This window comes from Vanacampus margaritifer, chromosome 4, assembly GCF_051991255.1.
Source record: "Vanacampus margaritifer isolate UIUO_Vmar chromosome 4, RoL_Vmar_1.0, whole genome shotgun sequence".
NCBI classification, from domain to species: Eukaryota; Metazoa; Chordata; class Actinopteri; order Syngnathiformes; family Syngnathidae; genus Vanacampus; species Vanacampus margaritifer.
Window position 1 is genome coordinate 14,999,956 of NC_135435.1, and position 15,648 is coordinate 15,015,603.

Consider the following 15,648-nt stretch of genomic DNA (forward strand, 5'->3'; position numbering starts at 1 on the left):
AAATATGCAACATGTAATTCTCTTTGTTTTATGTTTGCGTTGACAGTAAACTTCAACTGGGCATTAAAAATCTCAAGCTCGTCATCTGAAGTTGTGCTTGCAAGCCAAAGCAAAATACTGTCACTTGTATCTCAATAAACCGCTTTACAAATAAAATAACAGTACAGCACATTTTTAAAAACATCTCTCTTAAGTCTAACATAAAACTAAGTAACAAAAAATATTCTTGAATTTTTATTTTTTTATTTATTTTTTCATTTATTTATTTATTTATTCATTCATTTGTCAAATTCCAAATTGCACAAAAGTGAGAAATTTTCTGAATTGACTAATTATAGCAGCATGTTACATTTGGAATATTCTTCGAGTTTTTCTGTTTGATTGAATCTTCTTTTGTTCCATAAATATATATGTATTTTTTTAAATCCATGTTTTCATCATGTTCTGGCATCATTCATCAAACAATTCCCCCAGGTTTAATGCGCCTCCGCTCCGACATATCTATTTGCAACTTTGGCATAAAATTAACCTTTGCTCATTTAGTATTTCATGGTCTGGTAGTGTGTGTGACAAATTGCATCAGACATTCAGGTTTCAACTCAAAGAGACGTCTTGAGTGCTGCGCACCGTGAGGAAATGACAGCGTACACTTGTTCATGCAGAAGATGAAAAGATTGAGCATAATTGCACGAGGGTGTTGGAGATGTAGCCCACTTACACACTTTGCGACATTAATAATGAAAACATGGGCAGAGGAGGAATATGAACTCCAATCACTGTTGACAAATATTGAAAATGAATATTGAAGAAAGGAAGAGAGAAATCCAACAACATTTTTCAAAATTGTGTTAGACGTCACTTGTCACATCTGACATACAGTATACATAATATTTATTGACGTCACGGGATCGCGAGTCCGCCCCTCATGTGGGGTCAACTTTCCACCGGTGTCAACTTTGCTTCTATTGTGTTTACCAAATGTTCTTTTGCTATTGATGAATGTCACCCCCAGCTTCCTCTAACGTTACTTGTGTAAGCAAGATGTATGCGGAAAATTTAGCTCAACATTGAAACGTTTGGTTAGTGGAATCGTTTGGATTACAAACAATTGCCGATACTGCCTGGAAGGGACAACTTGAAAACGTATGCTTTAAGGTAGGATGGCTTGGCTCTCAAAAATTGACATTCTTGCGTCTTCTTTACCTGCTGGTTTTATTTGTTGCTATGTGCATTTATCATTTGTGAATTCAAAGTGCAGAATCTCGGGTTATTTTTAAGCCAAGTTAGCTAGTTCTCCAAAGGCGCTAGCTACTAGCGCTAGCATGTTACAACAACAACATTACAGCAATTTCAACTTTTGGGCTGTTGGGAAAGGACCAAAGACCTTAAGGAGGGTATTTGAAGAGATCTCAAAATCGAACATCTTGACCACAAATACATTTTTAGCCGGAGCTAGCCACGACTAACGGCTCACATATCACGATCGCATTATGGTAAAAACATTTTTACCATCTTACAATGACACTTACCTTAATCAAAATGGTCAGAACACACTTTGGTAGACTTTGTTGTTTAGAAATCCTTTTTATGTATCTTTGTAATTCCGGACACTTTGTTGTTCCCATTTGACATTCCATGGATCGGCACACAATGTGGGGCAAATGACGGCATGTGAATACTATCTAGAAGTTTCTATTCACATCTTTGTTCGCCCAATTTTGCACCCGTGAACTGCACGCGTGTGCACCATTGTGAAGCGGTTTGTGAAAATCCGGAATGAATGAACAAAATGAATGAATAAAAATAATTTGTAGTAAGCAACATGAGCGCTCCTCAGCATTTGCTTGCTTGCTGGCTGTTTGCCCCACCAAAGGCGTGCTGGTTCGATAGGTGGGGGTCGGGGATGTCATGTGAATACTATGTATATCCCTCAAAATTAATTAAACGACTGCATCACATGCTATGAAAACACTTATCAACACATTCACAATTTTACTTAATTGAATGTATAGATACAATATAAACACTTAGTGATGTAGTTTTTTTTTAAGATAAAAAAAATCAAACTGATATAATCATAATTAATGCCAGAGTGCAAGAATGCAATTTTTGCTATCTTTCGCAAGTGGGCTTGATTAATTTTTAGTCCGTCCATAAAATTTGAAACTAATTACACACTGTGTATTTAAAGCAACCACATAAATTTGCTTTGATGCCTCAAATCCCAGCTTGATGACATGCTCCTCCTCAACATTCTCCTTAATGTACCATCGCTGATCTGCGATGGAGGCCGTAAAAAAAATTCCTCAACAGGGGTGCCCGACATTGCATGTCCCGACACAGGCTTATTTTATTTATCCTCTGCAAAAAGTAACATTAATATTACTGCATTTTAATGAGTCACTTCCAGTAGTTGTGAAAGTCTTCTTCGTTTGTGTCTTCATAACCGTATTACACTGCCCCCAGTGGCCAAGTCGCACACCCAATGAATGAATTGTGATGCTCAAACTCTTCCCCTGTGGGCCCTCTAGCTGGCGGAACCGTCATGGTGCTGTTGACTAAAATGTTAAATTAACATTTTGAAATGAATCGCTGTTTGTATGTAGATTTAAATAATAGCAATTGTTCTTGGATTTTTACTGTGGACGCAATCAGGATAAAGTGCATATTTTAATTCTTGTTGCATGTCGAAAAGGAGGAAAGCAAATTGAGAATATGTGCACTGGGGAACTTTATCCATTTAGTAGAATTTGCCAAGGGACATTTGCTGAATTGCTACTTTATGCCTGATTTGCACTCCGCCATGATTTTCTCCGCTGGATTCAATGTAATTAATTGTTTTCATTAGCAAACATCCTCCAGTGCATCCATATTCCTGTAGTTTCAATTTAACCGAATTTCTACCCCGCTTTGCACTCATCACCCCAGACGCTCTCCGTCACAGCGTCTACGTTACTGCCTACAGGCTGCTGTACTGGCAGATGATTCAGACTTTTAATAAATAGTGAGCGCAATATTTGTAGTAACCAAAGTCAAATTAATCTCAAACTCAGGGAAAGCTGGAGGAAAATCTCGAGGTAACACAACCAATCAATCGCAGCAATATGATTCCACTCACATAAAGACAATAACAAAAGCACAAAGCTATTAACAAGTCAGAACATCCACATAGGGATTTTATAGAAGATGATTCTTTAGAATTATTGAAGGGTTTCTCCTGGTTAGTATCCACAACCATATCGACACTTTTTTTTTGTTGTTCTTCTCGTCACCATGGCAGCAGCACTTATGTTTTCATCAATCTTGAGCCTGCAGTTTAGAGTCTGCAAGTAAACTGAAATGGTAAAGACAAGAAGGCCTACACAATAATTCCCGAGTTTCATTTCCCACCCAAAAAAGGTGAAAATGTTGAAAACATAACCAGAATAAACTATCACCCGATGTTAAGAAAGTATTGAATCATTAAATAAAGGATGCTTAAAATCAACATTATTGGTTGGCCCAAAGTTCTTTATTTCTGGATATCTTGTTCAAAGTTAGAAACCAAAACAAGTCCAGGTGGAAATGAGACCTTTATTGATTTTAATATTTAAAGCAGCAGTTAGGACCTTTTTTTCTTTTTTTTATCTTACAGGCCTGCCCGACAGTTTTTAATATGAATATTTCCAGAATGGAATATTCTGTTTACTATCCCATCGATGAACCGAATAATCCGACAACATTGTTGTGCAACCATTTTAAGATACTATGATGAATAAAAAAAAAAAAACGCATCTGTAAAGCGAACTTGAAGAAGCCATAACAACAAAAGCTTGTGATAGCGTTCATGTAAAATAATCTTGGATGTCAATTTCAGTTGATATCTTAAAATCTCACCCTATTGGGATGGTTGAAAACGTATGGAATATTTTGCTTAAGTCTTACTCCACAAACATAATATTAATCAGAATACAGAAGATATTGCCAAGAAAATGCTTGCATTGAGTTCACTTTAACTGGGTATCCGATTCTCTCTGTGGAAGCTCTGAAGTTTTCAAGTGTCCTAATAATCGCATCTTGGGGGAGCTGTGCCAAAGTATTTGTGTCCTGTAGCTCAAACTTCCCATAACTGATGTCATGTAGTTATTTTTTAAGCAGCAGATTAGTTGATGCTGACTCATCAGCGCCTCTTCTGGCTGCGGGTCAAGCAGTGCACTTTATGTATATTCCCATCCCTACTTTGGAAGCTGTGATTAAGTAAAATGACCCCAAGGTGTTGATTTACGAGTGACAAAAAGAGCGGAAACTCTGGAAGAAACATGATTGTGTCTCTTTTCAAAGGAACAAATGAGTCTTTTGGCTATAGGACTGAGTGCTTCAAAGGGAATGATGTATACGTTTACCAAGTTGCATACAAAACACCAAGCCCACAAACTGAACAATACACATACGCGCATACACGGAAACACACACGCTGCTCTGATTTCTCTCATTTATGCGGCCGCTTTATCCATTGTCATTCACAAAAACGGCATCAGATAAATGCCCAAATATAAATGTCCTCCGAGCATGAGAGGAAACGCTGATTACCTGAGCTTCTCGACTGATGTGATGGGCGGATTTGCTGGAAGCCATCTTTGGAACCGTCACAATCATTTGGGGATAAATCATGGTTGCGGTAATCACACGCTCCCGCATGCCTCCTGGCCATTCAATCAGGCAACACAATGGAAGACACAAATCCACAGTGGTCAAAACAAGCCTTCAAACAAACTGCTATTTAATGAACCTCCCGATCGTGAAGAGTTTTGCTGAAAAAACGTCCGTCATGCCAACACCGATGTAGCGGCCATTATTTCTACATCACAATCATTATTACTGCTTTGGAAATAGGAAGAGACGAATGTGGGCATCTTTGAGTCTTGGAGGGAAAGTTAACCAAGGGAAATCTCTGTTCACAATAATCACACCCTCAGGAGCAACTGGGGGTTTGGTGTCTGTCTCAAGGATACTGAATGAGGAGTCATTTTCCAGCTGCATGATGGCAAATCTTTCCACCTACAACTGACAATACACTTCTTAAACATTTCTTGACAATAATGTTATTCCTATACTTCAAACTTCTCACTTTTTCGGCATCTATCTACTTCTGCATAATTCATCCGATTCTCCTCATTCCAATTTTAACATATTCCAAAAATTCACGCCATTCAAGGGTGTATTTTTCTTATTCCAAATATTCACGCCTTACCCACAATTCCCGATTTTGTACCCTATTTTTCCCCGTTCATTCATAATGGGAGATTCTACATTTCACATTTACTTCCACATTTTTCATCCCATTCACTTTTTTCCTACTTCAATATATTCCACTAATTCATGCCATGAGCGCTTCCATTTCTTTCAGTACCAAAATTCGCGCCTTACCCACAATTCCCCATTTTGTACCCTACTTTCCCCCACTCATTATTAATGGAAGATTCTACATTTCACATTTACTTCCACATTTACTTTTCATCCGATTCACTTCATTCCAACTTCAATATATTCCACCATTTTACGCCATGAGCTCTTCCATCTGTTTCACACGTTTTCATTCAGCCTTACAGCCTTCACACGCAATTTCTCCAGAAATTGCATTTTCTAGTATGTTACATTTGACCTCACTAGTCTAAACATGACATTCTGATTAATATTACATTTGTGGAATATGAGTTGTGTACCAAAATCCAGGCTTTTTTTATCCATCTCAGGGGGCGGCCATTTTGCCACTTGCTGTCGACATCACAGTTGCTCAGGGCTCAGGCAACGACCAATCGCAGCTCACCTGTCTTCTGAAGCTGAGCTGTGATTGATTGTTATCGGAGAACTGAGCAACTGTGATGTCATTTTCACTCAACAGCAAGTGGCAAAATGGCCGACTTCTGATATTGATAAAAAAATTTAAAATAAAAACTCAATATTAACCAGTATACCGTATTTAGACTAGTGGGGCTGCGTAGAGCATCTTATTGTCAAAGGAAAAAAATTGGGTTGACTTCGGTGTTGGGCTGAGAATGAATGTTAAGTCTTCATCTTGACCAGACACTTTGTGGGAACCGTTTTGGGCAGGCCCCTTCTGTTCATTCAGCTCTTGTTGGGTTGAACGAGGTTAGAGATGGCGAGCAAGCAGACCCTCTCTCTGGTCCATCGTGATCAGTGAACTCTGACCTGACAAATGTTCTTCTGGATGAATGGACAAAAATTCCCACTGATGCAGTCCAACATCTTGCAGAGAATAATGGAAGCCATTATAGTGGTAACGGGCCGACCAATACAATCACCTCTTCCATGTTTACTTCCTGTATGCATAGCCAGGTAAATCATTACTTTTATTTGCCACAGTAATCTCAAAATCAAAAAGAGTTAGCATATAATTTTTGTAGCTGGAATGAAAACGATACATTCATTTTTGGACTGGAAAAAACAAATGTTCTATTAGTGCTACAGTGTATTGAAAGTGGGAAACGCTGTTCCGGTTCGGTTTTCCCAAACCAATTAGATACTCAGCAGGGGACGTCACTTGCCTCAAGTCTACTGCATCATCTGATCAGCTGTGATGCAACTGCGCTGACAGTAGAAAAATTGATTCAATACTTGCTTCCACTGGAGCATCTGTGTGATGACAACATTTCTAAATCATCCAGGGCATTGCATTTGGGTTACAGATGGCAGGAATTCCAAAAACGCAAATATATACATCCGTTAAATACAACATCAAGTGAATCCAGATATGTGTTTCGGAAATACATGATACATGTTTGGCGGTGATTATTGTAAACATAGTCCTAACTATGTAGTATTTAGTTGAAGATATACTGCTTTCACCTGTCAGTTTCTGTCAGTTCCCCTGTGAAAGAAGAGCTTGAGCGCCTTTGTACGTATCCGCAGTTATCTGGCGCAATCATAACATAGCTAGCTACGCCTACACCCAGAAAATGTATCCTCCCTTCAGATAGTCCACTGGCACTGCAGCTTTAGAGTGCCTCATTGTTGTGGTTGGCGGCCGATCAATCGGAGCACCACTAAACCTAACCTGCAGATTTCTAAAATCAGCGTTGCCAGGCCATGTCGCCACTAAACGATTGCGTGTTCACTGTATGCAAAATAACAACTACTCCCTCATTTTCCCAAATAAAGCCAAAAGCACTGACTGACACAAAGGACACACTGTTCTCTGGACTGTGAGCAAAGCGCAAACACACAGCTGCTAAATTTTTTTCAGGACTTTTGGTTGCAGTACAGTAGAAGGCAATGATCACAGTGGCACATGCAGGCCTCATGGTGGGCGTGTGTGAACTTGCACCATTTAACTGGCCAATAAATTCTCTACAGGCTGACTACAATTTGATAAAAGATGGAGTTCAAATAGCTTATGTGCTGTTGCCATGTTGCTTTGTCATGGCAACGAGATACTTTGCAATGTCACATTGGGCTTCTCCTCCCACTCTGTGTATCTGTGACGCCACAAACCTTTTTCTGAACAGGCCGCAGCAAACCAGCTGCAATAAATGTTCCTTACATGCTCTTTTGTCTGGGACTGAATATCGGTGCACTAAAAGTAAGTGCAAGATCACTTGCTAGATGTGTTCGTCGTGTATCTGTGAAGATGTCACCGTTCCTGCAAAATGCCAAGGTCAGAATATATCAAATGAGAACATGACTTCGATACTTGTCCAATACAATACAAGCAGAGAATGTATTTTGAGGGACACTTGTGAAAGTGCACTAATGACTGTCTGCAGCTAGCTGACTGTTGATGCCGCCGGCAACTATTACTAATAGCTTCAATACATGCTCTTGGGGCAATTAGATGGGAGATCTAGACAGTGGCGTGTCCTCAAAGTGACATGTAATAATGCAACGACAGCACTGAAAATACTGCGAGGAAGCTTGAATCATCCCACCCATAGTTCATGTCAACAAACAAACTGAAGGCTGAAAAACAGGAGCTAATATATAGTGGGCGTTGATGTGATCCATGTTGTGCCCCTGCACTTTGCCTGGCATTTATGAACAGATTCAAAGCAGCCATCCACAGCAGAAATAATGAAGCCACTGAATGTGCACGTGCTGCCGAAACATTGAGAGAGTGTTTGATATGCAAAAGACTTGGACGAAACTAATTACAGGAAGTCTGTCCTACTTTTAAAAGTGGCACAAAAAGACAATGACGCTACAACGAGCTGACAAACACCTCAAGGTGCTTATTGTTTTACACAAAAATGGGGGAAAAGCAGCGAATTTAAATATAAATGGCAGCAGGTACATTTTTGCACATGAATGGAAAGATATGCTTAAAATGGAATAATCTGTGCATGCTGTTAGTATCCAGGTTGTGCTTGTGCTAACAGCACTGGCACAATTGACAACATTTGCAAAAGTAGTGGTAACTGCTACATTTACCAGAGTTTTTACCATATGGAATTTGGGAGAGCACAGCAAGCACAAAATTAAGTTTGGAGTGATGTCATTGGAAAGTTTGATGTATCTGCCCATCTTGCGTAATATAGTGGACCCAAAGAACTGCTCTGGGAGAGAAAATTGCCATAGTCTGCTGAAATGACCCAGAAAGAAGAAAGAAGGAACAAATGCAGAGTTAAAAGGAGTTTTGTCATAGCTGATATGGCATGACTCCTTCTTGTGATTGGCTCCAAATCATCTCTCAAATCATTCAGAAGCTCCCAAATGTATCCGCCCGCCTTTTAGATACGTCTGGAAAAGAAGCCAAATCAGCCACTGCATTTCCTCTCAAGTTTGACGAAACACATTACGCTTGCTATATTTATCTATTTGCATCTATACTTCACAATATATTATACAAAATGTAAACGGATGCCGCAACTATTTTAGACGTCATCCTGATTACACCCAGTAGATTATAAATCAGACCCTAAATGTAAATGTGATATGTTCTCTTTGCTGGATTCACCCTTCACATGATACCAACATACAAGTGACTACCATGTCAATGCCAGCTTTTGTCGTGGAAATCGCATTGTGATTGATGACGTACACACAAACTGCTGATTTATACATACACAACAACAATTGTCAGATACCATGCAAATATGCCCGCCAGTGACTGGGAGCACTATAAGGAACGTGTCAGAGAAATGTGAAACTATAGCTCACTCACTTTATCAGAAGGAGGCATACATTTTGTCATTATGTTTAATATGTTAGGAAATGACATCACAGAAAACTGAAAGAATAAGGTTTGGTACAAAATAGCCACAAATTATTAGAAAATATAAGCATTCACAAAATATTTTTTTTCCTAGCTCAACTCAGACATCAATGTGGACTTTAAATATTAACTATTGTAAACTAATTTATTGATATTATTGTACTAATTTCCGCAATTTATTTCCTGTTTTGGATTTATTGTGAGCTCTGGGAAGGGAACATTTTGAAATATTGAATGAATTCACTAAAAGCTGTGGAGCACCTGCATAACACTTCATTTACCTCACAGGAGCCTTTAGGTGGCAAACAGAAATGGAGACGTGGCTCCATTAGGAATGTTTAGCCGAGCTTAACTTAAAGCTGCAGCGCTCCGAACACCGTGAATAGATTTCTGTCTGCGTCTCACTTCGGCACCAGCCACCACTTATGCTATTTCAATTTGAGAAATGCCCGAAGACCCCCCACAACCATACGCCACCACATGATGACAAGAATAGCTCTTTTAAAGACCCACTACAGAAAGAAATTAACTGGGTGTATTCAAGCATATAAGAAACTGTAGACCAGAAGTGACTGAAAAGCTGGAGTGAAGCAGAAAAATGATTGTAGACATCCCTCTAACTAAGGAACATGTCAAAGGTGTTATATCTTCAAGGTCGGTTATTTTTAAACACTTGGTTTCATAAAATTATGAAGAAGGTGGAGGTTAATGGAGTTGTGACACATTAGCGCACAGAGTACACGATAAAGTGTTATGAGAATGCTTTCCATGCCAGTGATATAAGTTATGATGAATGTCACGCTGCATTTTTTCCCCATCTAAAAACACACTGCTGCTTTGTGCTTAGGTATTATGTAAATTAACTCCAACCATCGAAAATCAGAGGAGCCATCTTAAAGTGCACCACATAATCAGGAGAAAATCAACAAAGAAAAAAAGTCATTTACAAAACCAGCTTCTGGCTGCCAAGTGTTGTACTTTATGTTATTGTAATTGATTTTGAGGCTGTTACTCGGGCATGACTAGCAATTAGCGTTTCAGGCTACAATACACGAGTGCCATTACACTTACACCTCCCGCTGCATCCTCCTCTACACTAATGACAATCAGCTCAAAATACAGAGGTGCTTTGAGATTCAAAATTTTTCACAAGAAAAACAAACAACATACAGTAATACAATAGAATTTAAAAGATTTAATCAATGAATTAATTGTTTTTGTCACACTTTTTCCTTTAATGCACAGTGCTGCTCATTCTGGTGTGTACACCATGGCCACCTGGGGGCAGTATGGTAAAGATGTTCCGATTTAGTGGAGACACAGCTCCTCTCATATTAATTGTTCTTTGCAAAGGATAAAGAATATATTTCTGTGTGTATCGTTATATTATCTGTCTACGTGTGTTGCTGCACTGTTTGTGTTCAGATAGGGTTCGGGTTAGATCCACAAGCATCAAGTGGAACAGCAACACCTCATACTGTAGATGCTAATTGTTATTGTACCTATAGAGCTTCCTATTATACAGTATGTTAGCATAAAGGAAGTGGAGGCTATGTGGTTGTTTGAATGTTTTTCATTTATATTGTGTATTTAATTGAAACAGCTCTCATTGTAAGTATGGATGAACAACAGTGTCAATCAAAACTGCATAGTTATTTATTTGAAGGCAGAATTTTACATTTTAAATTTTAAATATAAATAAATATTGGATCGCAGCTTGTGCAAATGCGGGACAGTGTACGATCATATAAGACTACATTTGCTTTATGTGCTATGTAACGTGTTGTTACGTACCCTGTATTTTGCAACTGTAAAAAACAGACGAGGCAGTTTAAAAAAAAAAAAAAGCAATTGGGCATGCACACACACGCAGGCACACACCCGTGGCTTGCGAGCGCCGAAAAAGCCTTCACAACTTTCCTCTGCAGGTGAACTCACGCATGAGACTAAAAAGCATGGCGGTGATTGAGGATTTGATTTGCTTTACCTTGTATGTGTTGATTGACCACATTCTCCAGCCGATCAAGTCTCTCCATGAGCCGGAGAGTGTCTCCCGATCTTTTGTCCCCCTCCTCCAACTTTCTCTCGGGGAAAGGCATGGGCACTTTGATGTAAATATTGGCGATGTAATTAGTCACCCAGCCGACGTAGAGCAGGCACACAATGTTGGTCATGCCGCTCAGGATGACGCATGTGGACACCAAAGTTTTGGTTCTCCTGGTGCAAGCCATGCCCACATCCCTCCATGCAGGTTAAAATTCTTTCCAAAAAATTAACTATACGACAACCTCCACGCAACAACGACAAAAAAATATGGCAAAGTGAAATTAATCCCAGCGGTAATCCGAAATCTTCAATTTGGGGCTGTACCATCTACAGGTGAACGCTACCTCTGTGGACCCATCGCAAAGCTCCGGCAGGTCCAAGAACATTTGACGAAGAGGGAGCGAAAGAAGCAGAAAGGCGGCCAGCATCTCGCTGCAGCCAATGAGAGGCGTGAAGATGACGGACGGGCTCCGTGCAGCACGCCTCCTCCCCGCGCTACACACTCGTCGCTCACTAGCCGCTCTTGGACGTCCAGCGTCAACTACTGTAGGTTGCTCTCTGTAAATTAATCCTTACTCAGTTTTACGTTATTGTTTTACTCAGATAGATGCGGGGCTACTACGGTACTGTGTTGCACTCACTAATATTTTTTTTAATTTTTGAATAATTTTTTGGGGAAGTTCTGTTTTATGGAATATTTTTCATCTGTGTGTTGTTGTTTTTTTTACAATAACAACTTTTTTTTAAATCAGAAGAAAAAAACGATTTTTTTTTCTAAAGTGAATGCAATACCTGTATATGCTTCCATAAATATACATTTGGTACAGTGATTTTTTTCTTCTTCTCAGTATGATCACTATGTGAAAAATTAGGAAACTATTGACGTCCACTATTGAGACTATTGAGTAATGCAGTAAACTGAACTGGAGGATCAGAAAAAGAAAAAGAAAGAAAGAAAACATTTGGCGGTTCAAACCCGCACACCAGTCCTAAAGTCCTAATTTCACATTTGTGGCATCCATAGTGATGCAATCCTTATTGACATATAGATTACATTGCGGTGACCCACTAAAATACACTTCTTGCATAATGGTTAATACATATAATATAGCTTCGTTAAAAAAAATTCACTTGCACAATTTACATGTGTTTCCTTTCAAACTGCAGCCGCAACTGCATAAATGATCCTATACTCATTAAAACCCATTACATTCTCGTTGTGCAATCAGAAAAGGGGTAAAGACATGCAATCGTTTTGACTCACAAATTCATTACTATCTCAGAAATAACACCATTTCTTTTGCTATCTGTTATTGTGTGAATGCAAAATGGCTGCCTCATCATGGCACTTCAGTTCACAGATCCCTCTGGTGTATTGCAACAACATAATGAGGCTCTCTCCAGTGGCATTCTCAACCCAACTTTATTTATAGAACACTTTAAAACAACCATTGCTTCAAACAAAGTGCTGTACAAGAATAATAAAGACAGACACCATTAACAAAACGCTGAAAATGTTGAATCTAATGCTGAATCTCATGCAGAGAGAAAGGCCAAAGAATAAACATGTGTTTTGAAACAAATTTAAAATTGCACAAAGATTAACATTGACTAACATTAACGGGAGGTCAGATGTACTCCCTTCTATGAGCTCCAGTTAGGAGTAGAGTAGCAAATTTTAGACCAACTGGAGACGCTTGAGGGTTGGGGAGGACAAATTGTAAAAAGTAAGCAATAGTCGAAAATCCTATAATTCCAAACCAAAAATGGAACTGCCATTTATGAAACTCCATATATAACTACAGAATGTTTTTTTTAAATCATTTGAATCATAACATCTGCCAATAATTCAAAAACGTATTACAGTAAAATTAATTGATTTCCAAAAGAAAATTAAGTATATGAAAATGATCCATGTAGATACTGTATACTTTATGTTGTATTGGTATGGCATGTCACTCCTTACTTGCAAACGTATTTTTTTTAATGTGATGTGAAGCTCTCCACATTTTTCACATAAGCCACAGGTACAAATAAAATTGTAAATAAAATTATGTTTTATTTTGGCTTGGATCACTTTTAATACATGTATATTATTAATATTAATATTTTGGTTGTGAAAGCTCACGTGATACAACATGACATTTTAGAATGAATCGCAGGAAAACCCGTGAACTCCACACTTTGGCCACATCGCTTAGTGTGTTGCGGGCATTTCCCCGCAGGCAAGTGGCCGCAGGTGACTATGTGATGAAATGATACATTTCAGCTTTTTTCTTTTTTTGTCCCCATAGCAGCTCTCAAATGGGAGCTGCTAGTAGCCACAAACAACTGCAGAGGGGGAAATAAAAGCTTATGTTGAACAGATTTATCCCCAATTGTAGTCATGTTATACGTCCCTCATGAAAACAACTTGGCGACCAATAAATACAATAGTTTCATGATCTTAGTTAATAATGGATGTTCTGAACTCCTGTTTCCAGGCCAGTGCTGCATTGAGTAGAATAATGTAATAAGGCAGTGTGAGAAAACTAGTTAAGAGTTACTTAACTGCACATCTACTGATTGCATCTAGTACCTAGTGCACCCCATTTTGCCTTGATTGATTAAAAACAATTAACCAATCAATGAGTATGGTCGAGCATAGTTATTTATGATTGACCCAACTTGCTGCTCGCTTCTGGAAAGCTGTTCAACAGTTTTTGCTCTTGGTGCTATTCTATAAAGTTCAGCATCCTCTGCTTCCAGACTTGCTTGGCGCTGTAACTTGAACCTAGCACATCACTAATGTCTCGTCTGTGTCCTCATGAAGGCCTATAGCAGGAAAAACACTGGCTGGACTGGCTCAGAGAGCAATCTCTGAATTTTTAGAAAGCATAAAAATAATCTATTTTAGACCATTTAAATTCAGTATATTGCAAACATTTTTTTTATCATCATTATGTTATGTACTGCATCTTAGAGAGATTGCGTTTAAATGAAATGTACATGACCAATAGGGCCTCTAGAGCAGGTTCGAGGGTCATATTATGATCCATTAATCCATTTTCTATCTAGCACAATGTTTCTTCTGGGGTTCAGCGGAAGTCAAGACACACACCAGCCTCAAATGATTTGTGATGATATGCCCCGCTTGGTCATCATTGGCTGCAGGAGATCATGCTACATTGCTTGGCCAATCTGTGCTGCAGAATTTGGTGTGTTCAGTAGTCGACTTGAGGCTGTTGCGGTGGTACGCCGTGTGATTTCTTTATTATTGTAATTCCTTCATAATATGTCACAGAAAAAAATTGGTCAGTCAAATATGTGCAATATGAATTCACATGTATAACAGAATGTATGGCGTTCCGCAGGGTTCAATTCTGGGGCCTCTGCTGTTTTCATTGCATCTGCTGCCCCTGGGTTCCAATTTAAAAAAGAACAGCGGTTGTTGTTGTTTTCAAGTGCTCTATAAATATAGAGTTGAGTGAGAGTGGGAGTTAGCGTCCTAACTGCATGATTTGCAAAGCCAAGTTGAGCAACTCTAGTCTAGTACAACAAGTAATACTAAAGGAACAGTTCCTTAAGCTGCATGGAGATGCGGAATACAAGGACACAACGCTTTCTGAATTCAAAGTGAAGAGAGCCAGATTCGATGACTACTTTACCTCTTAATTTTGTTCACCAGAAAACATAGTACCTAGTCTTGAATTTGAAAAAAACTAATCATAGTTAATTGTTTTAATAAAGAAGGGTTCGGTGAATGTGCAAAGGAAACTGGTGGGGTTCAAAACCTCCAATAAGTTTAATAATCACTGATTGTACTCATTAGTTTTGCGGGTATTGCAGGAATAGACTTATATATAATAGACTACGTATAATGGACAATTTAATGTTGGAATGCCAACAACATGATTAAGACTATTACTTTATGCATAATCAGTCAAACGATGGCTGCGCTAAGGCTGAAATAAATTATTAGTTTTTTCAGCAGTTGTTCATCTTGTCTGAACTTTTTAATTAATCACAATAGTGTAATTACAAAAAGAAAACTTGGCAAAGCTGCATTTGTCTGACTTGTCATTTTTACAGAAATATGACGTTATTTTCTACTTGCTTATCTAGGTCATGAAAAGAGACAATTATTTTTGTGTAATCCAACTGATCAATTAATCATCCCATTATTACAGCACAGTCAGACCTCCATTGTTGTAAATGACTTCCGCCCAAGTCAGCATCCTGAGCTTAATGGCACACCAGAGCATCGTCTGTACCGCATGGGGCGTCGAAATCCGACAATTTATTGACTTTCAGCACAACCTCTTGGGTTACGGGAAGTCATTAGACCAGCCAGAAAATCAAATAACGAACTTTCATCACATCCAACTCGCAAATAGAAGAAACGTTTTTCTCAT

General features: G+C 38.8%; 1 protein-coding gene across 1 annotated transcript in view; it reads right to left on the reverse strand.

The window, feature by feature from the left end:
• galnt18b (UDP-N-acetyl-alpha-D-galactosamine:polypeptide N-acetylgalactosaminyltransferase 18b) overlaps positions 1-11,633 on the reverse strand; it is a 74,374-nt gene extending 62,741 nt beyond the window's left edge. Inside the window, exon 1 of the mRNA XM_077563056.1 lies at positions 11,196-11,633. Within this exon, the coding sequence (XP_077419182.1) occupies positions 11,196-11,439 (244 nt within the window). The 5' untranslated portion in view covers positions 11,440-11,633. The remainder of the gene's footprint in view (positions 1-11,195) is intronic.
• Positions 11,634-15,648: the final 4,015 nt, after the last annotated feature.